Source organism: Cervus canadensis, chromosome 28 (genome assembly GCF_019320065.1).
Source record: "Cervus canadensis isolate Bull #8, Minnesota chromosome 28, ASM1932006v1, whole genome shotgun sequence".
NCBI classification, from domain to species: domain Eukaryota; kingdom Metazoa; phylum Chordata; class Mammalia; order Artiodactyla; family Cervidae; genus Cervus; species Cervus canadensis.
Window position 1 is genome coordinate 12,381,150 of NC_057413.1, and position 24,307 is coordinate 12,405,456.

Below are 24,307 nucleotides of genomic sequence, written 5' to 3' on the forward strand. Positions count from 1 at the left end.
TCAGTCGTGTCTAACTCTTTGTGACCCCATGCACTGCAGACCCCGTGGCTTCCCTGTCCATCAGCAGCTCTTGGAGCTTGCTCAAACTCATGGCCATCGAGTTGGTGATGCCATCCAATCATCTCATCCTCTGTCGTCTTCTTCTCCTGCCTTCAATCTTTTCCAGCTTCAGGGTCTTTTCCAATGAGCTGGTTCTTCGCATCAGGTGGCCAAAGTATTGGAGCTTCAGCTTCAGCATCAGTCCTTCCAATGAATTTTCAGGGTTGATTTCCTTTAGGATTGACTGGTTGGATCTCCTTGCAGTCCAAGAGACTCTCAAGAGTCTTCTCCAACACCATAGTTCAAAAGCATCAATTTTTCAGTACTCAGCCTTCTTTATGGTCCAACTCTCACACCCATACATGACCACTGGAAAAACCATAGACTAGACTTTGACTAGACTGACCTTTGTCGGCAAAGTAACGTCTCTGCTTTTTAACATGTTGTCTAGGTTGATCATAGCTTTTCTTCCAACATATGCTTTTTAAATGGATGAATTAATGAACACTTAAAAGGATGCTACATACAGGCAGCAAACCCCAATGTTATACCTTTCCTTTGATGGTTCTCTAGTATTTATAGCATTGTTAGGAAAATAGCATTTATCTAGGAATCATGCTAATCAGTTGCTTATCTCTAAAGTCCATATTGAAAGGTTTCTCAAGTACCTTATAGAGTATAATCCTTGTCACATATACACACATGATGATTAATAAAAGAAATTCCCTGAGTCTAACTCTGAGTTTCCTATAAAGAATCTTTCCTCCTCCGTGGTGAAGTCTCCATGGATTTCCTCTGTACTTTCCTCCAATACTCCTCCCTTAGAGGGTCCAGGAATAGCATGACCATCTCTTCCTGCTTCCACCTAGGAGCCCCAAAGGGGGCAAAGGGTTTGAAGAATGGGTCTTGTGGTCGTGGCTGACTCCTGTGCAAAGTACCAGGTGGAAGAGGAGGGGAAATGGAGGCCCAGCTCAGGCGCTGAGAGCAGAAAGGGGGTGCCGGGCGACAGGCCGTGGAGTCTGGGGATGGAGTCAGCGCACAGGCAGGCGGGCTGCTGGTTTTGCAAGCAGGGGAAGGCACACCACATACATGCAGTTGAGAAGGAATCCCAGAACAAGTCCAAGGACACAGTTATATCGCAGAGTGTACCTGACAATGACCAGAGAGGCAGGAAGAGAGCAAGTGTCATAGACTAGAAGCATCTTGGTCCAAGAGGAAAGATGCAACCTTTGAACCGAGAAGGAGCAAAGACAGAAGCCCCCTTAGCTCGGGCTTGTGCGCTCACAGGAGAAAAAACTTGCTGCCATTGCCAACCTGAACCGCTCCTGGGTTGGTGAGTTTTGAGTTTCGGGCCAGCCTCAGGGTACCTCCATAACAGGCAGGCCTCTGTCACCTGCGTGATTCCTTGGACCCGACCTGGGCTCTGGTGGCGTCTCCAGCTCTGCTTTCCCCCAAGGGCACCTTGACTTCCAGCACTCACCCACTTATCTAATTTCATAAACTCGTCCCCCACTACCTGCTTGGCTCCAGCGGTGAGGGATTGGTGGCGAGGGGTGAGTGGTAGAGACTTGAGGGTTTTGAGTACCCACAGAAAAATGAGCTGGAGCTGTATGGTTGGAAATGAGAATCTGGACATGTCTACGCTTCTCAAATTTTCACACACACACACCATTAAATAATTTTCATAATACACACCAGCCTACTAAAATGAGCTAAACAAGCTAAATCGTTTAGGTATTAGGTAGTGCAGTAAGAGAGGAATGTCTGATTTAACAAAACATGACTGTTAGTGAAAACTGAAAAGTTTTGAGTCTAAACTGTCATAATGAACAGACATGAACCCAGCCCTAAGTACACCTCACTTCTCAAGACTTTATCATTTAAATAAGATTAAATTAAGAGAAACAAAAAACTGCCAAACACAGGAAAAAAACTTCTAAATATAATTTATTTTTACAGTTTGGGAAAAATATTTTGTTCCATATAGAGTGGTCAATTTCATTAGTTAAAAAATTTTTTTCTTCATTCTGTAGCATATAAAATTATATAAGAAGAAAAATGTGAAAAGGAATGCTAGGATTTAGTACAATTTGAGGGTTTATAGTAAAAATAAATCTTTTATTATAATGTCTTAGATGGCTAGCTTTTACTTTGAACCCTATTAAAAGTGTTACATCGCCTCAATGCTTCTAAATTTCATAAAGATACCATTTTTTCTATTATATTTAAGTTATATACATTGCATTTCTTTTTTCTTTTTTAATTATATAAGTAATACATGCTGATTGTAAAAAATTCTTACAATATGTAAGACACACAAGTATGATCTTTTATTCTCAGCCATACGCTCCTTTCCAAAATATGTGCTTTTTCTAAAAAGTTATAAGCAATTTTTAGCAAAGATCTGCGATATGATTTGTGAACAATTTTTTCCCCAAAAGTCATCCATTTTCATGCTTTAGCACAATTTTCAATTGCTCAAAAACATTTTGATATTATTTGCTTCTATTTAGGCCTCATTTACTTTTCTGTAAATAGATATAACCTTTCAATAATCTGGTCGATTCCCCAACTTTTATGTCGTTCTTCAAAAACATCAACCTCTTCTAGACATTGAATATTGCATACTGAACCTGAAACAAAAAGCAAGTGGCAAGTTAAAATTTTATGATGAATACAATCAATTCTTCAAAAACATATCAAGTGATTTTAAAAACAGTGTGTACTGAAGATTTTTCCTTTCTTTTTAATGAAAATGGGAAAATACTGAGAGTACATTTTCTGAACTCTGAATGGTTATTATCATTTTTAACTCCTAAGAGTTAAAATAAATATACCATCTCTCTAGAAGAATTGAGGTGTCTTTAACATAAATCTACCATTTAACTAAAAAGGCATATTACAGAAATGGGTCCCTTTTTGGGGAGATTAAAATAGTCTCCAATAAAATGGCCTTGGACTTTTAAGTACTTGAGATATTAATAGTTTGCTAACAGCTGAAAACAGTTGACTTTACTTAAAAAGTTATAGCACACATCCAATTGCTTCTCGGCCTTTTGGCTAAGATCAAGTGTAGTATAGCACACATCCATAACTTACCAAACAATTTTTTAACTTCACCATCTGTAACATAAAATGGTGGACCTAAGTGAAAGAGAAAATGGTGAAGAGTAAGTTCTATAGATCTAATTCTAAAGAGAAACAAACCTTCAGGGCCCACTTCTCAGCTTACTCCCAGTGACCGAGGGATATTCATTCCACATACAACTTGATTATCCAAACAGGTGAGGATGGGACACGTTTTCTGCTGCTTATTTTGCACATCTTATACCAAAGGCCAGCTTACGACTGGTAATGGCAGATGTGCACCTCCAGCTTACATGAGATACTGAGTCAGCCATAGGACTTGGGAACAGGGACGTGAGCGTGGAGTTCATGAACAGATTCCCCTGGGACTTCCTGCTTCCTGAGTAAAGATTTTTGACCATGCACTGACCCTCATTCTACATACTCTGCCCATTTTGCTGCAGGCACTTTAAAGGAAACAGCTTCAGCCCTGTTCTAGAAGGTATTCTGAGCCTCCATCCCAGACAGTCTTCTTCCCACAGGCCCTTCCTTAGGCCTATTGCTCAGGAAGGGAGTTTAACACATTATTGACTGGGGGTTTTTTGATGAAACTAACACCTGTGGCTGGGAATTTGTTATGTAAGTGAATTTTGAAATGTCTCAGTCAATAATATTCTGGTGGCAGAGTGGTAAAGAACCTGCCTGCCAATGCAGGAGACATGAACGACACAGGTTCCATCCCTGGGTCAGGAAGATCCCCTGGAGAAGGAAATAAAAACCTGCTCCAGTATTCTTGCCTGGTAGATCCCATGGACAGAGGAACCAGGTGGGCTATAGTCCATGGGGTTGCAAAGAACCAGACACGACTGAGCACACACACACAACACACAAACGTGAGATGTATTAACATCTCTCTGGTCAGTAAGTTGCTAAATCACATTTGCGGGGCTGACATCTGTCTCCCTCAGTTTTTATTTCCATTTGACTGTTCCCAGACTTAATTACGGACACTAGGTCTCGTCTTTTAATGAGTTTTTAAGATCTGACTTCTTCAAACAGAAAAAAAAAAAGAAAACTTAACATTAATATGTATAAAACAAGGCACTTTTTAAAAAGCTCCATCAAAAATCAAAAAGGGAATGTTTATGAATTGAAAGTCTATGCACTTGGTTTTCACATCTTCCTGAAAAGCCATGACTTAAAAGGTCAAGTGTTAATGTTCAAACACATTTAAATGAATCCAGAAGAAAACATCCCTTTTACACATTCATAAAATATATAGTTACTTTTAACATGTGCTACAGTCCATGGGGTCACAGAGAGTTGGACACAATTTAGTGACTGAACAAGAACATTTTTAACATGCAATAAATTGTAAAATTCCAGCAATTAAAAAGCAGCAACAGTTTAGAGATTTTCCTGCCCACCTCCTACCTTCCCACATGCACCTCTCACCCCATCTTCCTATGAGAATGTATTTGTGTGTATTTGTTGGCATAAGTCCAACGCATCCCATCCCCCCATCACGGCTGACACAGGCTTCATGTATATAAGCAGGATGCCTCCCATGAGATAAAGTAGGAGAAAATAATCCTATCCCCGTCAGAAATCAGGAAACAAGGCAACCAGAAAAAGAATAAAAAGGAAACTTTACCTGCATGTTTAGTTGGATCATAAGAAAAAACAGACAAGAGGTACTGAAATCCAGGTCTCGTTAGGGACAACATTACCTCTGAGTAGCTGAAAAGAATACAGAAAGGCATATGTTACATTTCTTTACAAAGTCAAGGCCTGCGGAGGACCAGAGGCAGGGAGGGAAGCCCAGTTTTCCTTTCATCTGTTACTGAGTTTAATTCTCCAAAAAATCATGTGAAGTCAGAGTCTTACTCTAAACAGCCAGAAATGGGCTCAGCAAATGATGTTAGATTACCCCCTAAGCCGGGAGATAGAGAAGATGGGAGTCAAAAGGAGCTCTTGGGACTTCCCTGGAGGTCAGGTGGTTAAGACTCTGCACTTCTAAAGCAGGGGTCATGGGATCAATCCCTGATAGGGGAACTAAGATCCAAATGCTTCAGAGAACAGACCAAAAAAAGAAAAAAAGAAAAGGAAGCTGGGTTCAGGAAGGAGCCTCTCAGACCAGAAGACATCAAATAAAGTGGAGAAGAGGCTCCTCCCAGCGTGATGTGGACCCCGGAGGCCAGTCAGCTTTGAACACATATGTCCCGAAGCACTGCCAGTTCTGGGCATCTGTGGGAAGAAAAGATGCCTGGGCTTCAGTCATCCCAAGACTGAGTCAGTAGGTTTGCTGTGGGGCCAGGGATGCTGCAGTCTAACAAATATTCTGGGTGACGGGGTGCTTGCCAGGGGCTCAGATAAAGAGGCACAGAACAACCCCTTTCCTCTCTTTAGCTGGAGAGAAGACTCATAAATGGGCTTCTCAGGTGACAGTATTGGTAAAGAAGCCATCTCCCAGTGCAGGAGACATAAGAGATGCAGGTTCGATCCCTGGGCCAGGAAGAGCCTCCGGAGGAGGGCATGGCAACCCACTCCAGTCTTCTTGCCTGGACAATCCCATGGGCAGAGGAGCTCGGTGGGCTACAGTCCATAGAGTCACAAAGAGTCAGATACAACTGAAGTGACTTAGCACGCCCTCACGCGAGACTGATAAACAGGTCAAAATTCAAGGGACATTAAAGTTCTGCAAGTATGGCATGACCCCTGAGTGCTACTGCAACTGTCCTTTGGATTTGGAGCAGGTGTCCTGGGCGGCAGGCAACACCACTTCCCAGCCGTGTCTGATGGGTTCAGAGTGGGGACCAGATGCTAACAGGGCCCACCAGCAGACCAACCAGGAGACAGAATGATGAATTTGACCCATCAAGATGACTCCACTGGGAAACTGAGTTAAGAGATCCAAAGGGGAGTTGCTCATAGATGGACCCAGAGATTGTCATACTGAGTGAAGTCAGTTAGACAGAGAAGGATAAATAGCCTATGACATCCCTTATATACAGAATCTAAAAATAAATCATACAAATGAATTTATTTATAAAACAGAAACAGACTCGCACTCTTAAGAGAATAAATTCACGGTTACCTAGGGCAGAGGGGAAGGATGGAGGAAGGGATAGTTAGGGAGTTTGGCATGGACATGGATGCACTGCTGGATTTAAAATGGATGGCCAACAAGGTCCTACCGAATAGCACAGGGAACTCTGGTCAATGTTATGTGGCAGCCTGGATGGGAGCAGAGTTTGGGGAAGAATGGATATATGTATATGGATGGCCGAGTCCCATTGCTGTTCATCTGAAACCATCATAACATTGTTAATGGGCTATACTCCAACATCAAATGTTGTTTGCTATTATTAGTGGATAAGTCGTGTCTGACTCTTTGCGACCCCATGGACTGCAGCCCATCAGGCTCCTCTGTCCATGGAATTCTCCAGGTAAGAATACTGGAATGGGTTGGCCATTCCCTTCGCCAGGGGCTCTTCCTGACCCAGGGACTCAACCTGTGTCTCCTGCATTGGAAGGTGGATTCTTTACCACTGAGCCACCAGGGAAGCCCCTAGTATAAAATAAAAAGTTGAAAAGAAAAGAAAAAAAAAAGAGGGGTTGATGGTTCGCTGTGGTCTTTGAACTAAACACTGGAGTTGCTGTGCTGGGCAGTGGCTGGAGCTGAGAAGGCTAAGGGCTGTGAGTGAGATACGTGTGGACAGGGGTGTGTCAGTGGAGGAAGCCAAGTGCCGAGGCAGGACAGAGCAGATGCACACAGGAGGTGAGTGGCCGCGAGAGACAGACAGACAGAGGTCAAGAGGCTGCAGAGCTCTGGGTGAGGAGATTTGGCACTTGGAGTCCAGGTTCCCATCGGGTCCAGATGTGTTGCCAGCCCTGCCTGGAGCCCTGGGAGAAATCAGGGAGGCTGTCCAGGGTGGGGATTGGGAGAATGGGCTCCACAAAGTCCCCAAGCTCAAAGTCCAATCCCTCCCTCTACTGGCTGTGTGTAAGCTTGACAAAGTCTTTACCCCTTTGTGCCTCAGTTTCCCCATCTGTTAAATGAGGATAAGACTAGCAATGAACACAGAGGCGGCTGTGAGGATTCAGTGAGCTCACACATAGAAAGCGCTTAGAACACTGCCCGGTATGTAGTAAGCCCTTGAGTCAGTGACTTCTTCCTTCAGCCTCCACGACATAAACTCCTCTAAAACGCGAGCTGGTCTGAGCTGGTCGCTCTTCCTTGCATGTGAAAGAACCAGCCCTAAGCAAACTTCTGAGCAGAAACCTTCGCTTCTTAACTTTCCAATGATCATTTTTAGGAAGAAAGAACTTGCTGTCCCCATGAAGTGATGAGTCAGATAGGTTCGGCAGGGTGTCCTGGGGCTCACCAGCATCCTTCTTCTCGGAATGCAGACTTTCTCTCTCAACTCGTTTCCAAAAATTCAGAAAAACGAGAGATATGATTGATGTCAGACAAAAGGCCTAAGAGTCACAGCAGAAAACACAGCAGTTCTTGCCAACATGTAATCTCAGCAGAAGACACCCGGTACTGAGGGCAGGACTGGGATAAAGCACTAAGTACCCTAAATGTAAGATAAAGTCGTGGATCTGTCCAGTGGCTCAAAATAAACAGTTATTCTGGAAACAAAGGCCAAGTGTTCTCAGGAGTTCCTGGGGCTGTGACCACAGACACACTCACACACACACAGGTGGCTGAAAGGGGAGAAAAGAGAAGAAGGGCACCAGGAATACAGAGTCTGTGGCCAAACTAGACCTAGATTCTCTAAGAGCTCCGGAGGAGCCTCATGACTCTTCCTTACCATGAATTAAAGGGTTCAGGGGCCACTTGGAAGGCCTTCATTTCTAGGACAGAGGAGGCAATAGTGGCTGCTGGGAAACAGTGTATTTCCCTGGCTTTGAGTCTAATTTGTTCTCAATTATTGACTCAACACATATTTATTAAGCTTTTACTATGCGTTAGGAGAAGGAAAAGGCCACCCACTCCAGTATTCTTGAAGCCTGGAGAATCCCATGGACAAAGGAGCCTGGTAGGCTACAGTCCATGGGGTCGCAAAGAGTCGGACACGACTGAACACCTGCACTTTCACTTACTACGCATTAACATTTTATATCTATTTGGGGTTGGCCAAAAAGTTTGTTTGGGTTTTTCCATAGCAGCTTTTGGAAAAGAACAGAACCGGAAATACAGAAATGATGAGGGCCAATACCATTGTGCACTTGTTCAGTGATTTCCCCAATATCGTGTGTTTTTAGACACAGTAGGAACTTAACGCGTATTTGCTGAATACTGGAACGAAAGTTTCCAGTAACAGGAGAACTGAAGCGATTGCTGAAGGAGGGAGTAGAGGAGGGAGGCAGGAACAGTCCCACTAAGGATGGTCCTTCAGGGAAGGAAGACTTCCAAGCATGTGAGGTAGGGAAGAGCCCCAGAGAAGAAAGAAGAGAGGAGCAGTGTCAGAAAGAAAAGGGAAAAATACATATTAAGAGGATGTGGCATGGTCTAATTAAAAAAAGATGAGGTGTGGCAACAAGCGGAATTCGTCAAATAATTCACTTTTAAAATCTGAGATTTCTTTTCACTGATGTATAGTCCTAACCCTTTTTGCCATGTGCTATGAGTCTGCCTCCATAAAACTAAATAATTCAATATTTATGTGCCACACCCACATACGTCTGTGAATGACATCTGGGTTGGAAAGTGCACAGGAAGGATCACATTTTACTCAGTACGCCTTCTTATAGTTTAATTTTCTAATAAGAGCAGGTGCAGACGAATGGCCACTCAAAATATCCAGATCAAAAGCCCTAATACAGTAACAGCTAATATTTAAACTGTCATTTAGGGTCGACACGGCACTTTCTGCATGTGTCATTTCTTTCCATTCCCACAACAACCATAGGAGGGGGCTGAGGCATGGGTGTGGCTTTAACTATTTTTATTTATTTTATTTTATCTTATGGCTGCACTGCAAAGTGTGTGGGATCTTAGTTCCTACACCAGGGATCTCCTGCAGTGGAAGTGTGGAATCTTAATCCCTGGGCCAGCGGGGAAGTCCCTGAATCTCAATTCTGTCACGCACTTGCTTGCCACCCTGTGGACATGTAACTTTTAACCTCTCTGACCTTACTTTCCTCATCTGTAAAATGGGAATAATGACAGCCTACTACCTCACAGGGCTACTTTGTGGATGAACTTGTTGATTGACATAAAGTATTTCAACGAAGTCTGGCACATGGCAAGAATCCAACAAATATTATTAGCTGGTAGGGTCAGTGGAAGTGATGAGGGCGGTATGAGTAGAAATATTACAGTTTTACAGAGGAGTAAACTGAGGCTTAGAGGAATTGAATGTTCTGACTAAGGTAACACAGCTTAGAAGTGACAGAGCCACAAGTCTTGCACCTGTGTCCCTGTGGCCAAATCCTATACTTTTCAGACCGAGATACTGTTGGATACAGGTCTTCTACTTCCAAATACAACAACCTATTCCAAACTAGGAGAAGTCTAGGAATCTTCTAGAAACCAGAAAAAGTATTAGATACTGAATTAAGACTGAAAAGGAGAGGGGGGGAAAACAACATAATTAAAGACACCAAATCACTAACCGTTTGCGATCACTTGGATTAACAGCGACTAAGGCTCCTCTATCCCAAATCCTGTCAAATTTGCCAATATTTGCTCTACCAGAAAGAAAAAGAAAAAAAAAATTCTGTAAGAATAACTGAATCTTTAACAAGACAGGGTTCCCCAGGGTATGTGCTGGAACCTCACCAGCGGTTAAGGAAGTGGGATCTCATAGATGCTTTCCCTCAGAATCTCTAGGGATGCGCTGACACGTGTGTGTGTCTGTGTGTGTGTGTGTGTGTGTGTGTGTGTGTGTGTAGCCGTCTATTTCCGCCTTGTTCTAGGCACTGGTGGCAGCAGCTTGGACTTGGGAGCACAAAGGAAGCACAAGAAACAGTTTGCAACAATTCTGCTCTCAGCCCCTGGAACAGGTATCAGGAACTCTCAGAAGAGATCTCCCCTCTGTCCATCTGAGACTGAAATGCACTTCCATTACAGACACAGGTGTGAAGTGGAAGACATTTCCTTCCCCTCCTTTTCCCTACCTTCCTAGGATCAAAATAATTTTTCCAGAGCTTAGAAGTTACCCAAGGACAAAGATATCACATGTGCAGACATGCAGGCTCCAGTAAAACCAGTTGCAGAACCAGACTCAAATGAACGTTTCATGGATGCTACTGCGAATTGGATGGAAGTGACAAAAAGATTCTTAACCTATCTCATCACTGTCCAGCAAACACTCAAATTTTTAAAAATGGAGAGGAAGACATCAGTCCTACCTGGGAAGATCAAAAAGGTTGCAGCAATACAGTGAAATGTTCCCTGAAGAACTCTGCAATGAAAAAGTAAAAAAAAAAAAAATATCTACTTTATTAGGAGGTACCTGAATGGTCAGAGAAAAAAAAAAAAGAAAAAGAGGGGACAAAAACAGAGCATTGGTAGTAGGGAGAGAATATGTAATTAAACATAAAGGACATACTTTCATGGCAAATCATCTTTACACATCATTTTTTAGATGCTTATTTTTTAAATTGCAAAATAAATATGGACCATATCATAAAGAATTTACATAATAAATAAAAAACCTGCCTGCCACCATCTGAACAGTGATTTTCAATCATTTCGGTGACTTCCTCTCCAGTTTTTCCCTCTCACTTTCTGCACCTTGCAACTTTCACAAATATTTTTTAACTGAAAATAATTTTTAATGGTACTTAAAAAAATTAAAAACCAGTATGGGATTCTTTGGGATCAACTCAAAAAGGAAAATCAGAGACTGGTTAACCCTGAAGATCAGTTAGCACTCACTCACTTCTGGAACTTGTTAAATTTTAGCAAGGTTTCGTTTAGCAGAATCTTGACATTTTAACTCCCTAAAGACCAGCACATAGATCGCTCAGTCACCAGGCAGACATTTTATTTTATTTTATTTTATTTTATTTTTCAGGCAGACTTTTTAAAACTGCAGTTCTGTTGACTCCCCCGTTTGTCTCTTTCTTTCACTGGCCGATGAGCATTTATTTCCCAAGCGTCTAGTGGACAGGGCTAGCCCGGGGTTCTAGATGCTGCAGTGAATCTGATGCAGGCTCTGACCCCGGTGAGGACGGCCTGGTGAAGCAGGGAGGCGTGGGAACAGAGAGCACGGCGGTAGAGGATGGGCTGTGCTGTTCTGGTTGTGTGCCCAGAACTGTGGGAACAGAACAGAGCGGGACCTCACTTCACTGCCCTCGCTCGGGAAAGGAGGAACAAAAGGCAGCGGCGGAGGAACCGGCGAGATGCCTCTGACACCGCGGGGGCGGTGGGCGGCCAGGAGCCCGGGGCTGGGGGAGGGGCAGAGTAGGCGAGTCCTAAAGGACCTGAAAATACTGGATTTTATTCTGAAATGAGGTGCCAACAGAGGCTACGATGAGAGGAGAGCAGGTCTTTGCAGACCCGTCTAGAAACACAGGGAGGAGGGGTCTAGAGGCCAGGAGAACAGCCCATGAATGTCAACTCCGGCTGCAGATGGGACTCGCTGGGGAGGTTTACACAGACCTGATGCCAGGCCCTACCTTGAGAGGTTATGATTTAATTAGCCTGAGCACTGGGAATCTTAAAAGATCCACAGACAATTTCAAAGGTGCCAGCAGGGCTGAGAACCATGACCCTCAGGAGGACTAGCCTCTCTGGACCGAGGCAACTGGGATTCTTAGGTGATCTAAGAATGAACTGGGAAGAAGCTGTAAAATAAAGTACTCTCAAGCTTCCTACTGACCTGAGCGATTAATTTCAAACTTTAGAAGCGAGTACTTTGCGAGAGACTGAATGTACAAACACACGGTGGCCAGACTGCATGTACCAACAACTCACGTCTGATAAGAGAACTCGGACCCCTAGCCTCTGCAGCAAGCAGCCCAGGAAGTCAGACCACAGCCCTGCAGGATTGTGGTCAATTGACCGCCATCCTCCCTAATTTACACCACCACCTCTCACCCCCCTTCTCTTCCAACTCAAACATGCTTCCCAAAGCAGTCACTGGGGTGCTGTTAGCCGACAGCACCTGAAGCCTTCACATCTTTCACCAGGAAGCTTTCCCACCCCACTGCCAGGCTTTGAGCCTCTGCCAAATGCAATTGGCTGACTCCCTCTGAACAAACAGTCTCTACTTGTTCTCATTCGGGTGGATTCTGTTTATTTCCACATTATTACTCCAAGCCAGTGCAGCAGTTTCACTGGATCATTCTGGTCACCGGAAGAAGACGACTCTCAAATCTATCATTTCCAGCCCAGACGCTGCCCCATGCTTCGGAGACAGTTGCCAGTGCCCCCTTATCATACCGCACGTCTTCTCAACTGATCATCTCTAGAATAACGCTCATTTTCTCTGCTCTTTAACTTGTTTCTCCTTTATTCTCTGCCATCCAACCAGTCATGTGAGCTAGAAATGTAACCTCATCACCCTCTGGATTCCCACTCAGTTAATCACCAATGCCTTCCCAGTGTGACACCCTAAACATGGCTTTAAGCCATCTGTTCCTCTAAGCACCCCATCGCTCTCCTAGTGCAGCCCTTCAAGTTCTCTTTCCTGGACCACTGCTCACAACCTCCTATCTGGTCTCTCTGCCAGGGGGCTACCACCCTTCAAACTCACTTCCCTTGAGGCTACCAGGGTGAAAGTGAAAGTGAAGTCGCTCAGTCTAGTCCGACTCTTTGCGGCCCCAGGGACTGCAGCCTACCAGGCTCCTCTGTCCATGGGATTTTCCCAGCAAGGGTACTAGAGTGGGTTGCCATTTCCTTCTCCAGGGGATCTTCCCCACCCAGGGATCGAACCCGGGTCTCCTGCATCGCAGGCAGATGCTTCACCATCTGAGCCACCGTGGCTGGTTGCAAAAGAAAACCTGGCTTAAAACCGCTGTGGTGCAGAATGAGGTACCAGCCTCACAGGGCGTCTGAGCCGGCTGACCTGACGCCCTGCCTGTCCCAGCCCTAACTGTCACCACACTTCAGGAAGCTCCCCAGAGGCTGCGTTAGGAAACTTCCCGCTCGGTTTGCTTAATACCCCAAGTCATTTCACCGAGCTCCCGTATGACAAACAGTCTCCTCCTCTTCTCTTTCCTCCTAAGCTAAGCAATTCTTTAGGGCAGGGACTGTGTTTTTCATCTCTTCAGTGTTTTATGCAGGGTGTGGCCCAAGACAGGTTCTCAGAAACATTTGTTGATAAATTAAAAAGCCAACAAATGCAAACCAAAAACAGCTATGGTTTATCTTTTTCTGCTCCTTATGCTATGTAAAGTCCCAGTGAATCTGATGATTAAGAGGGGTCAGCTGACATGTATAGTGTCTTCACTTACTCATGCTGAGGAAAACCTTTTTGGGGGGTATGGAAATAACATTTGCCAAAACTGAAACACACCTTGAATATTTTGGCTCCAGGAATTTCCATAATTTGTTGTTCTGAGTAAGAAAGATTCTGCTCCATAAAAAATTCCCGTATCCCAAGTTCGCTGATTTCCACGCCTACTACACTGTGTCCTCGGTCTGCAAACCTGCAGAAAATCACATAATTACACTTAAAGTTTTCTTTCGAGTACAATGCTAAATAAAAGGGTATATACCAATGAGCATATATTTTCCTTAATTTTAAGAGATTTGCATGAATTTAGACTCACAGGGTTTCACAGAACACATAGATGCACAGAAAGCAGACCTATATATTTTCTATATATTCTATATAATTTATATATTCGCAAACTCTATGCTATGTGGAGTTCTGAGAAAAGGGTTTATAGGACCTTGGGGCAAATTTAAAAGCTTGGAAAATTATACCTTAAAATGTTGATTTACTACCAATGGACTGGATTGGAAGAGTTTTTGATTTAATAGCATCCTATGAATTTGATATGCTTTTCAATTTCTTGAAATCAGCTCTGTCCAAATCGGGTGGAGAGGGAGGTGGGAGGGGGGATCAGGATGCGGAATACATGTAAATCCATGGCTGATTCATGTCAATGTATGACAAAAACCACTGCAATATTGTAAAGTAATTAGCCTCCAACTAATAAAAATAAATGGAAAAAAAAATAAAAGCAGGTTGAAAATTATGTAGGTAAAAAAAATAAAAATAAAAAAAAAATAAAAATGAAACTTTCAGTGATGAGAGAAGTCTCTCTACCTGTGTTGTTCAATCCAGCAGCCACTAACCACATAGCCTAGGGCCCTTGAGACACGGCTTGTATGATTCAGTTTAAACAGCCACGTGGGGCTGGTAGATATAGTACTGGAGTACACCGCTCTAGAACATTAGCATCCATTTCTGTAATAGTGTTAAAATTTACACTTATTTACACTAAACTCTATCCAGAAATTTATTTCATTACCATATGCAAATAGCTAGTATTTTCCTGATTAGCATTATGGTTACAGAATTCAGTCTGGGATCTTAGACTTAAGAGAAAACAACACTCGTGGCACAAATACCCAGGTACAGTATTGATTTTTATGCCACATTAAATAAACACCTAAGTCATTTATGTTATAATGCAATACACGCCTTCTTAAAAATCACTGCACCATGCAAAATCATGCAACAAAATCATGAAGTTTATGGGGATGGGAGTTGGGGTACACATTAAAAAAACTTTACTGTCCCAGTGGAATATTATTCAGTCATAAATAATTGAACTCTTGCCATTTATGATAACATGGATGGGCTCTGAGGGTACTATGCTAAGTTAGATGAATCAGTGAAAAACAGCATATAATCTCGCTTACATGTGGAATCTAACAAAAACAAAAACAAGCTGATAGACACAGAGGCCAGACTGATAGTTGTCAGAGCCTAGGCATGAGTGATGGGTGAAATGGGTGAAGGAAGTCAAAAAGTACACATTTTTACATGTGGAAAAATGAAGCATAGCCTACTGTAGACTTGTGCAGACTGGATTATACTGTAATACATTGCCCTAAGAAAACCCAAAATCTAAGAAAATGTCCTAAACACTCTATGTTAATGTTTTTGAGTTTCAGCTAACAGATTATTCACATTGGATATCTGTATAGACCTTTAAAACACAAATTTATTATGTAAGTGAAAACTCTGCTAATATAACAACTTTTATACAATAATAGTCATGTCCAACTCTCGGCAGCCCCACGGACTGTAGCCCACCAGGCTCCTCTGTCCATGGAACATTCCAGGCAACCTGAAGCAGGTTGCCATTTCTTACTCCAGGGTTTCCTCCCCTCCCAGGGATCGAACCCTCCTCTTTTATGTCTCCTGCATTGGCAGGCAGATTCTTTACCACTGAGCCACCTAGAAAGCCCATACAATTACAGTAGCTTAGTTCTGGCATTCTTATTACAAATGACTTTAGACCCTAAAGTCTAAAGCAATCTTCAGCAATCACATTTAATCGGCTGTCTCCTTATACCGTTTTCTGATCTTGCCTCAAAGCTTCTGCTAGAACTAGGTTGTTATCCCTTACGACAATAAGACAATCTGTTCATAGAGTTAATGTTTTTCTTGCAGGTAGTTTCCAAAGTAATTCTCTTGTCTGATTCAGTGAGTTGGTTAGGATGTAATGCTCTCAATCTTGTGGCCACCTAGACTATTTAAGCCAGAGCAGCCACTCACAAAATCTCTCAGCTACAAGTTGCGGGAGCAGTGGCAGTCTGCAAAAATGTCACTGTCTCCACTCAGAAATCCACTCCCAATGCATACATATTCTGTGGTTTGGCCACCTATATTTACATAGGGAACAGAGCATTTTTAAGTTACTGTATTTTTCACTTACTAATCGTTTTCATATATTTTATTTTTCTTTCCTGCTTGATGATCAAAGTTCTCAGCGTTTATGCTTATAAATGAATAGTACGTCTTGGCACATAAGATAGTGTCTGTACATCAATCATTACAACAAATTCTGTATAGGAAACAATTGTCAGGTTTGTGACTTTAGGGTAACCTGTAGTGAGAGTGGCTTGTTAATTAAAGTGAATTCTTTTCACAGAGATATTACTCACAAGAAACACCTTCTTTTATCACTGGTTTTATTAGCAATGATTCATGGAAACAAAAACTCCTACGTGCTGGTTGAGGGAGGCGAGAGCTGAGTTGAACTGTGAACTATACACATTCTTGCCAAAAAGCTGTAATTCATTTTTCTGTCCACCTCTATTTAAAATATCTAAAATTAACTTAGCCACATTCCTAAAACACCTACAAAAACTAAACCATGCACAAAGGTGAAGGAGATTTAAGATGGAAGACTGGTTCCATCTTCCCCTTTTCCATCTCAATGGTTCTAAACTAATTCTTTTTCTTAACTCAATACAGAAAGACAAGTTCACCCCTCTTTTTCGGCAGTGTCTTAACTGTTTGAGAATATTACCTCTATGAACCCATCAGTAATAGTCTACTAAATATAGAATCTCTGTACATTTCCTGAGAAAGGAACTTTTTAAACTTGCATCCTATTAAATATTCACGCACAGTATTTATCATCAAGACAAGAAAGTATGTTTATGCTTATCTGCTCATACCATTTCATCTCAACTGCTTTTCCACAAAGGGGGAAAAATACCCTCAGGGCTTTCTCGCCTTTAAGAAAAGTATCCAAATACTTCTTTAATAGCCTGGGAAGAAAAAAAAAATTGTTTTAATTAGTCCAAGGCACAGAGGAAAGGACTACAATCATATAATGCTAAGTACTTTTCATGCATTATCTCACATAATATTTCCCAACAACTTTTACTCAGTAGAGAACCTTGGTTATTAAAATCTCCAGTTTACATATGAAGAAAACAGGAAAATTAAGCAGCTCGCTCAGTCATGTCACTAGTGAGGGGTTAACCTGACCCAAGTCTGGGACTTTCCTGGTTAGTAATTAAAAACAAAATTTTATTTTTCGTTAGTTGATATGTTTTAAAAATGGATACCTATGTGATAGAGAAGGAATGACAACCCACTCCAGGATTCTCGCCTGGAGAATCCCAGGGACAGAGGAGCCTGGCTACACCGGCTACACGGTCCATGGGATCTCAAGAGTCGGACACGCTGAGCGACTAAACCACCACCACCTGTGTGTATGTTCTGGGGCCAGCTACAAGGCAGAGATAACTCATACAATGGTTCTGGAATGATATCCCAACTATTACCCGGTGTGCAAATGTAATAATAATAACAATGTCCTCTGGGCAGTCAGGGTGGCTGCCTGGACGAAGGAACATCTGTCATGACCACTTTACTCGGCAATGCGCCATTTATTGCTGCTGCTTCAAAGCTGACTTCTACGACTATTACATTGCTCAGCATTTAGCTCACATTAATTTCTCTCAACTTCTCTTCTTCCACCATGTAGACAGTACTTTAACATTTGAACATATGCTATTGGAAAGCAAAGTCACAACACCACTACTTTTCAATATAAACAGATAGCAGCATTAATATAGCTTGAGCATCTGGGAATGTATAAACACACATGACCAACAAATAGATGTTACAGGTGATTAAAGAAAGACATATTTCAAAAATTGAAGATACCATCAACTGTAGGTCGCACTGTGATTTATACTCCATGGGAAGAAATATCACTGCCAATAAAACCATGACATGCCACAGATGCATTCTGACTTCAGAGATGCTCAAATGTGAAAAACTAAACTTGTGCATCTTAAAAATCAGTCAAATAATGTGTACCTATATTACTATTTCTATTTCCAAAGTCAGTTTCTGATGGGGCATTTCTGTTATAGACCAACATTTAATATAAACAGAAGCATTTCTTACTGATGTCCTTGTTCTTGATGAAATCCAATTTTGTGATTCACCCACTTTTCTTGCCATTCTTCCAGAGTCAGCACTCGGTTTTTCTGAACCTCAGTGTTCGGGTACTCCTCACTGTCAAGCACCGCTCTTGTATCACCCATGGTTTTGTAGATGGCTCTGGCTGACAAACAAATGTCCCCAGTGTCTAAAAATGAAAAATGTCTGTAATGCTGTCATTTAAGGGCATTTCAATTCTATGATAAATGAAATAAAAACCCTAATATTTTTAGTGGTGTAGCATTTAACAAATATTTCAACATTCAAGGAAAAGTCACACAAAAATTACTTTTCAGTGAGTCTGATGGTAAAGGCATACCTCATCATCCATCATAGGAAGGATCTTTAAATAAATTGAATTACATCTTAGAGTAAAAGACTTTAACTTTTTAAAAAAGAGAGAGAGGATAAAAAAATAATAAACAGGCAGTATAACTTTTGTTAGCTGAGAATTTTTTCTAACATCTCATTCTTTTGCATTGGCAGGCGGATTCTTTACCACTGAGGCACTAGGGAAGTCCCTTTAACATCTCATTCTTTAATTTTTAAAATTTCTTTTGATGTTTACTTATTGTTTTTAACCAATGTTATATTGTACACAATTCAGAGTTCTACAGAGCTATGAAAGCAGCAGTCTCCATTTCTAACGAGAGGCAACCATCTTTAATTCTTTTAGCTTGATATTGACATATAACTCAAAACACAACTCAAATACCATGCTTATTTTATATCTTAATTTTTTACTTCTAGGAAGCATCTAGAAAATATCAGCATTTAGCCCTCTTTCAACTTGCCAACACACACACACAGACACACACACCACCTTCTCATTTTTCCTATTGTATCCATACACACATAGCATATTTGTGATTAAATATTTCAAGTACACATTACAATGTCTAGAGAAATACTATTCTCAGCTAAACCATGTAGAATTCTATGATTACTTTTCCTGTTCTGTACAACTTTTTAATTCTATAGTTAATAACTGTCTGGCTTTTTCATTTATAAAATTTCTATGTATTTATTACTAATTCAACGCTAAGTTCTCCCAATCTCCTATCAGTACACTCTCAGTGTCCTCAGTTATCAGATATCCTATCAACGTCACCTTAGAGAAGAGCCTTCTAACGTGGATGCTCTCTTCTCCTGGTACACAACTGGCCTTTTGGGATCTTTCCTGATCATCATCCTGAAGCTTTCTTTTTTATCTTGTGCTGGATCCCCTGTTTCCTTAATTGGCTATCCCCCCCTTTTTTGTTATCACCCTCATATTGGTAAAGTATAACCTTCAGCAGCTTTTCTGAGAAAGGGTGTATGGAAGAAAAGGGTTTCTTCTGCAACTTTGCGTGTATAAAATATCTTCACACTATTCCCCATTCACTGGCAACCCACTCTGGTATTCTTGCCTAGAAAATCCCATGGACAGAGGGGCCTGGAGGACTACAATCCATGGGGTTGCCAAGAGTTGGACATGACTGAGCCACTGAGCATTCCCCATCCTTGATGTATAGTTTTGCTGGGTAAGAATTCTCAGGCAGAAAACATTTTCACTCACAATTCTGAAGAAATCATTCCCTTATCATCTAGCTTGCAGAGTTAATGCTTTAAATTCAAAGACATTCGGATTCGGATGCTTTTTCCATGTGGCCAATATTTTTCTCTCACAAAGCTTTTCTATGTCCCTTAGTTTGTGCAATTTCATAGTTCTACGCCTTACTCTGGATCCACTTTCATCTGTTTGGTGTAGTTCTTTTAATCCGGAAGCTCACATTCTTCAATTCTGGAACAAGTCTTGAATTATTCAGATGATTTTTATCCCCCTTTTTTTCTATTTCTCTTTCTCAGACCCCTTTTATGTGGTTGTAGAACCTCCCAAATGGCTCAAAGGGTAAAGACTCTGCCTACAGTGCAGGAAACAACAGGTTCGATCCCTGGATTGGGAAGATCCCCTGGAGAAGGAAATGACAGTACACTCCAGTATTCTTGCCTGGGAAATCCCATGGACAGAGGAGCCCGGTGGGCTACAGTCCATGAGGTCCCAAAAGAGTAAGATACAACTGAGTGACTAAACAACAATAACAATAGAATCTCCTGACCCAATACTGTAAACTGCTCATATTTTTTCTATTTTCCAGCTCCTCATCATTTTGCCCTATTTTTTGAGAGATCACCTTATTTTTATCTTTCTATTTAGTTTTTCTTTCCTGCTTTCAAGTCTTTACTTCTTAAGAGCTCCTTTTTGTTTCAGATGCTTTCTTTTCAGTTTGTTTTATTCTCATTTTATGTACAGAATGGCTAAAATATTTTCTTTTATTTACCCGCATGGTTTGTTACTGAGTCACTTTTTCTGTTGCTTTTGTCTTCTGTCTTCCAAACTAGTGATTGTCCTTAAATGCCTAGCAATTGCTTAGTCACTCAGTCACGTCTGATTTTGTGACCCTATGGACTGTAGCCTGCCAGGCTTCTCTGTCCATTTAATTTTCCAGACAAGAATACTGGAGTGGGTTGCCGTTTCCTTCTCCAGGGGATCTTCTTGACCCAGGGATTGAGCTTGCATCTCCAGCTTGGCAGGTGGATTCTTTACCACTGAGCCACCAGAGAAGCCCCATTACCTACTCACATTTAAGAGTAAATACCAAAAAGATGATTATAAGGTTAAGTTTGTGGATGGAGCTTACTGACTCTAAGCTTTACTGTAGAATGACGTGAGCAGTTATCATTTGGAAACTTAGATGTTATGATTTTTATTATTATTATTATTTTTTTTGGACTCAAGACTTTCCATAAATGGACCTTCTAATTCCTGCTGAAAGCTTGAATCCTTGGGACCATGATTCTATACTCACATGAGAAAAGGATAAAAGCGGAAGAAGGTGCCAGCATTCATTTGCTTCTGTTCAGTTAATTTCCGTACTTCCAGTGTGGTACTCCCATCCCCAACTGTGAACTGTATCTTCTCAGTCCAAAGACTGTACCCTCTCCAGGGAATAAACCCCCAAACGTCTGCTGATGCCATGAGGAGCAGGAAGTTGGGGAAGGGATCAGGAACTTAGCTTTTCAGGAATCAGAATTTCAAACAATTGCCTTAATTTAGACCAGACCCTTCCATTTCCCATAGATACCTGGTGCTGCTAACCTCTGAGCCCTGGGGAATTCTACACTGCAAGCAGGATTGCTCATTGGCTTCCCCATTGCTGGTTTAGAATTTAGCTTTCTTCAGTCTGCAAAATCCTTCACCACTTGTCCATCTGCTTTCTTGATTTTGAAATTTTATTCTTCTCTTTTGTCCTTCCTTTACGCCTTTAAAAATCCTGTTGTTGTTTTGGTGGAGTTTCAGGAAGGAATAAAAGCAGATGCATGGATTCAGTATCCCACCTCTATCCCATAGGTCTGCATTTTCAAATAATTTTCTTAAACTTTTTTTTTTGGAATGGGAAAATGCATACAAAGGTGTTGACCTAAAGGAAAACGCACAACCTGAGTTATGATTTTCAATTTTATTTGGGGGCCTCACTGAGGATGATAGCCTCGGAGAGAGCCTTTTAGGGGCACAGCCTTTCAGAGCATAGCTCCGGGAAAATGCTTCAAATATGTATGTTCTGTATACCTAAGATCTTTTTTTTTAACCAGGAAAAATATGTAGCCTAGCATGTGTATGCATGCTAAGTTGCTTCAGTTGTGCCTGACTCTTTGTGACCCTAGGGACTGCAGCCCGCCAGGCTCCTCTGTCCATAGGGATTCTCCAGAATACTGGAGAGGGTTGCCATGCCCTCCTTCAGGGGATCTTCCCCACCCAGAAATTGAACCTGCATCTCCTGTGGCTCCTTTATACCGTTGAGCTACTAGGGAAGCCCGTAGTCTAGCATAAAAGATTACTGCTAATCACAAAGAACAGATATTTCAAGTCAATGATTTTAGTGATTTTTGTGTACAAAAAGTTGCAGGAATCTGGGACCACTGTAATTCTCCCTGAAACATGCTATCTAGGGGTCATTGATCCAAAACACATAATGCCTCACTCTTATTTTCCTTCCAGAAGTCCTGAAACACTTAGGGAATATCACTCTCTGCAGGGGGTTGCAATTTAACCCTTAGTATAACTGGATGATGAGCAATACTCTTTGTTCCTTTTTTTTTTTTCCTTTACAAAGAGAACTAAGGAAAAAAGACATGTGAACATAACTGCAAATCTACCTGAAGGTATGTGGATGGTCTGTCTCTTCAATATGAAATTTGTTACGTAAGGACAATACAACACAATAGTTCTAATATATCCTTTGAATCATTAGTGAAACTAATTTGGTTTGGATTACACTAGCAGGCTAATCTTAGTGGAGTTAATGATTCATCTATGAGAACAGCAAACATCACGGAAAAGAAGTTCTTCAAGAAAAAGTTCCCTTTATGACAAAATTGGGTTTCAGTGTGCTTAGGATTTAAAGGAGAAGGCACCTCCCTTGGAATTAAGAACACAAATCACTTTCCAGCAAACATTTGTTAACAAATGGCTTTTGAAAGGCCCTGACATGTCAGGAGGTGATGCTTGAGTCTTCTGAGAGGTGAGAGGAGTATCTGACTATATCGTGTACAGAAAAGCAAAAGAGAGTTGTAGTTTTCCCATTTCCATTTTCAGCCACAAATTTTGACACCTGAACTTGAGCCTGATTAAAACAGTTCTCTACTTAAAAAAGGGAGGCATTATTTTATCATGGAACTTCCATTTATCATGGAACTTATTGGGCTTCCCTCCTAGCTCGGTTGGTAAAGAATCTGACTGACACAAGCAATATTCTCTTTGAATCTGCCTGCAATGCAGGACATCAGGGTTCGATCCCTGGGTCGGGAAGATCCCTCGGAGAAGGAAATGGCAACCCACTTGAGTCTTCTTGCCTGGAGAATCCCATGGACAGAGGAGCCTGGCAGGCTCCAGTCTATGGGGTAGCAGGAGTCGGACATGGCTGAGCAACGCAGCCTGGAATAGTTCAGGTCCAACACGACTGAGTGACTAACAACAACGTCTCCTCCCAGCTGGCGCTAGTGGTAAAGAGCCTGCCTACCAGTGCAGGAGACATAAGAGACCTGGGTTCAATCCCTGGGTCAGGAGGATCCCCTGGAGAAGAAAATGGTGATCCACTCCAGTATTCTTGCCCGGAGAATCCCATGGACAGAGGAGCCTGGTGAGCTACAGTCCATGGGGTCGCAAAGAGTCAGATAGGACTGAAACAACTTAACAGACACACCCCTCTCACACAGACTTGGTATCATGAATATAATTTAGTCATTTCTTAGCTGTTCTCATAGCTTCTCAACATGTACTTAACTTGTCCACGTCCCTTTCTGGAGAAAGAAAAAATTTCTTTCTATCAAGATAAAAGTGCAAAATTATAAGAATCAGGAAAGGCTAATTTCACAATCATTCTTACCCATACACAGAAATAGCAGATGTGCCCAAATCTCCTTGGGTGTTCTCCCAAGTCTAGTTTCCTCCTCACCTTTTCAATAAAACCACGTTTCTGCTTTAGATTTATTTTAAAATTTTAGCAAATTGAAAATTTAGTAAATTGAAATTAAATTTTCCTAAATTATCTAATAAAAATAAATGAAAAACATTTTTTTTCCTAAATTAAAATTAGTAAAATTCAGTAAATTTATTTTAAAATGTTGGTAAATTGTAGAATTTAAAAAACTGAAGTAAATTTAAAATTGAAGATTTTAAACTCAAGTGCACAAATTTTAAGAGTGTGGATCAGTGATTTCCTTTTACATATGCATACACCTATGCATGTAAGATGGAGCAAGACACAGGATATTTACAACACCCCATTTCCCCCACTTCCCCGCCCCCAGCGCATCACTCACTATTCTGGCAAGTATTTCTATTTTCTTAAAATCAACCGTACCCGACAGTGATTTGGAGGTCCCTTTAATCAGGGACTCAAAGGTCATTCATTACTCCTTCCCACCGGGCTCCCTGAGTCCATTTCAGGGCGCGGGTTGCCGGGAGGTGCGCGCACGGTGGGGTGCCCCGTTCCCGATTCCGATCACACACTCACACTCGCAAACGGCCCGCCGATCACCGTACCCTCCTCCGCGCCCAGCGGCCCCTACCTCGTGCGCTGTCCGCCCGCCGGCCGCTGACTCTGGCGCTGCCCAGGGGCCGCACGGGCTGTGGACCCGCACCCCCGGCTCAGCCCCGCCCCCGGGCCCGCCCCTCCCGCGGCGCACAGACCCCGCCCCCTCCCCAGGCGGCCTGGCTTTGCGCAGCGGCGGAAATGGCCAGGGCGGGGCGAGCCGCGCGGCGGAGGCGAAGG

General features: G+C 42.1%; 1 protein-coding gene and 1 pseudogene across 3 annotated transcripts; one reads left to right on the plus strand and one right to left on the minus strand.

Moving 5' to 3' along the window:
* Positions 1-1,968: 1,968 nt before the first annotated feature.
* On the minus strand, positions 1,969-24,229 carry TPMT (thiopurine S-methyltransferase). Of its 3 annotated transcripts, none has more exons than XM_043449661.1 (9): positions 24,105-24,229; positions 17,958-18,158; positions 16,712-16,804; positions 13,584-13,716; positions 10,471-10,523; positions 9,733-9,807; positions 4,760-4,845; positions 3,139-3,183; positions 1,969-2,672 (listed from the first exon to the last, which is right to left on the minus strand). In XM_043449661.1, exons 2-9 carry the CDS (start codon positions 18,095-18,097, stop codon positions 2,560-2,562), a joined length of 738 nt encoding a protein of 245 aa, XP_043305596.1. In that variant the 5' UTR covers positions 18,098-18,158; positions 24,105-24,229; the 3' UTR covers positions 1,969-2,559. The 3 variants fall into 3 exon arrangements, with proteins under 3 accessions (XP_043305596.1, XP_043305597.1, XP_043305595.1); XM_043449662.1 differs by having other exon boundaries at positions 17,958-18,141; positions 24,105-24,219; XM_043449660.1 differs by lacking the exon at positions 24,105-24,229 and adding an exon at positions 23,897-23,957 and having other exon boundaries at positions 17,958-18,141.
* On the plus strand, positions 3,080-3,164 carry LOC122430224 (annotated as a pseudogene).
* Positions 24,230-24,307: the final 78 nt, after the last annotated feature.

Bases quoted from the DNA above. Each gene is read 5' to 3' on its own strand.
- TPMT (XM_043449660.1), bottom strand. From the start codon at position 23,942: ATGACCTTTGAGTCCCTGATTAAAGGGACCTCCAAATCACTGTCGG. The intron at 18,142-23,896 runs GTACGGTTGATT...TTTCATTTTTAG, and splicing joins GACCTCCAAATCACTGTCGG to ACACTGGGGACATTTGTTTG. The intron at 13,717-16,711 runs GTATGAGCAGAT...GATTTTCTGCAG, and splicing joins AAAGCAGTTGAGATGAAATG to GTTTGCAGACCGAGGACACA.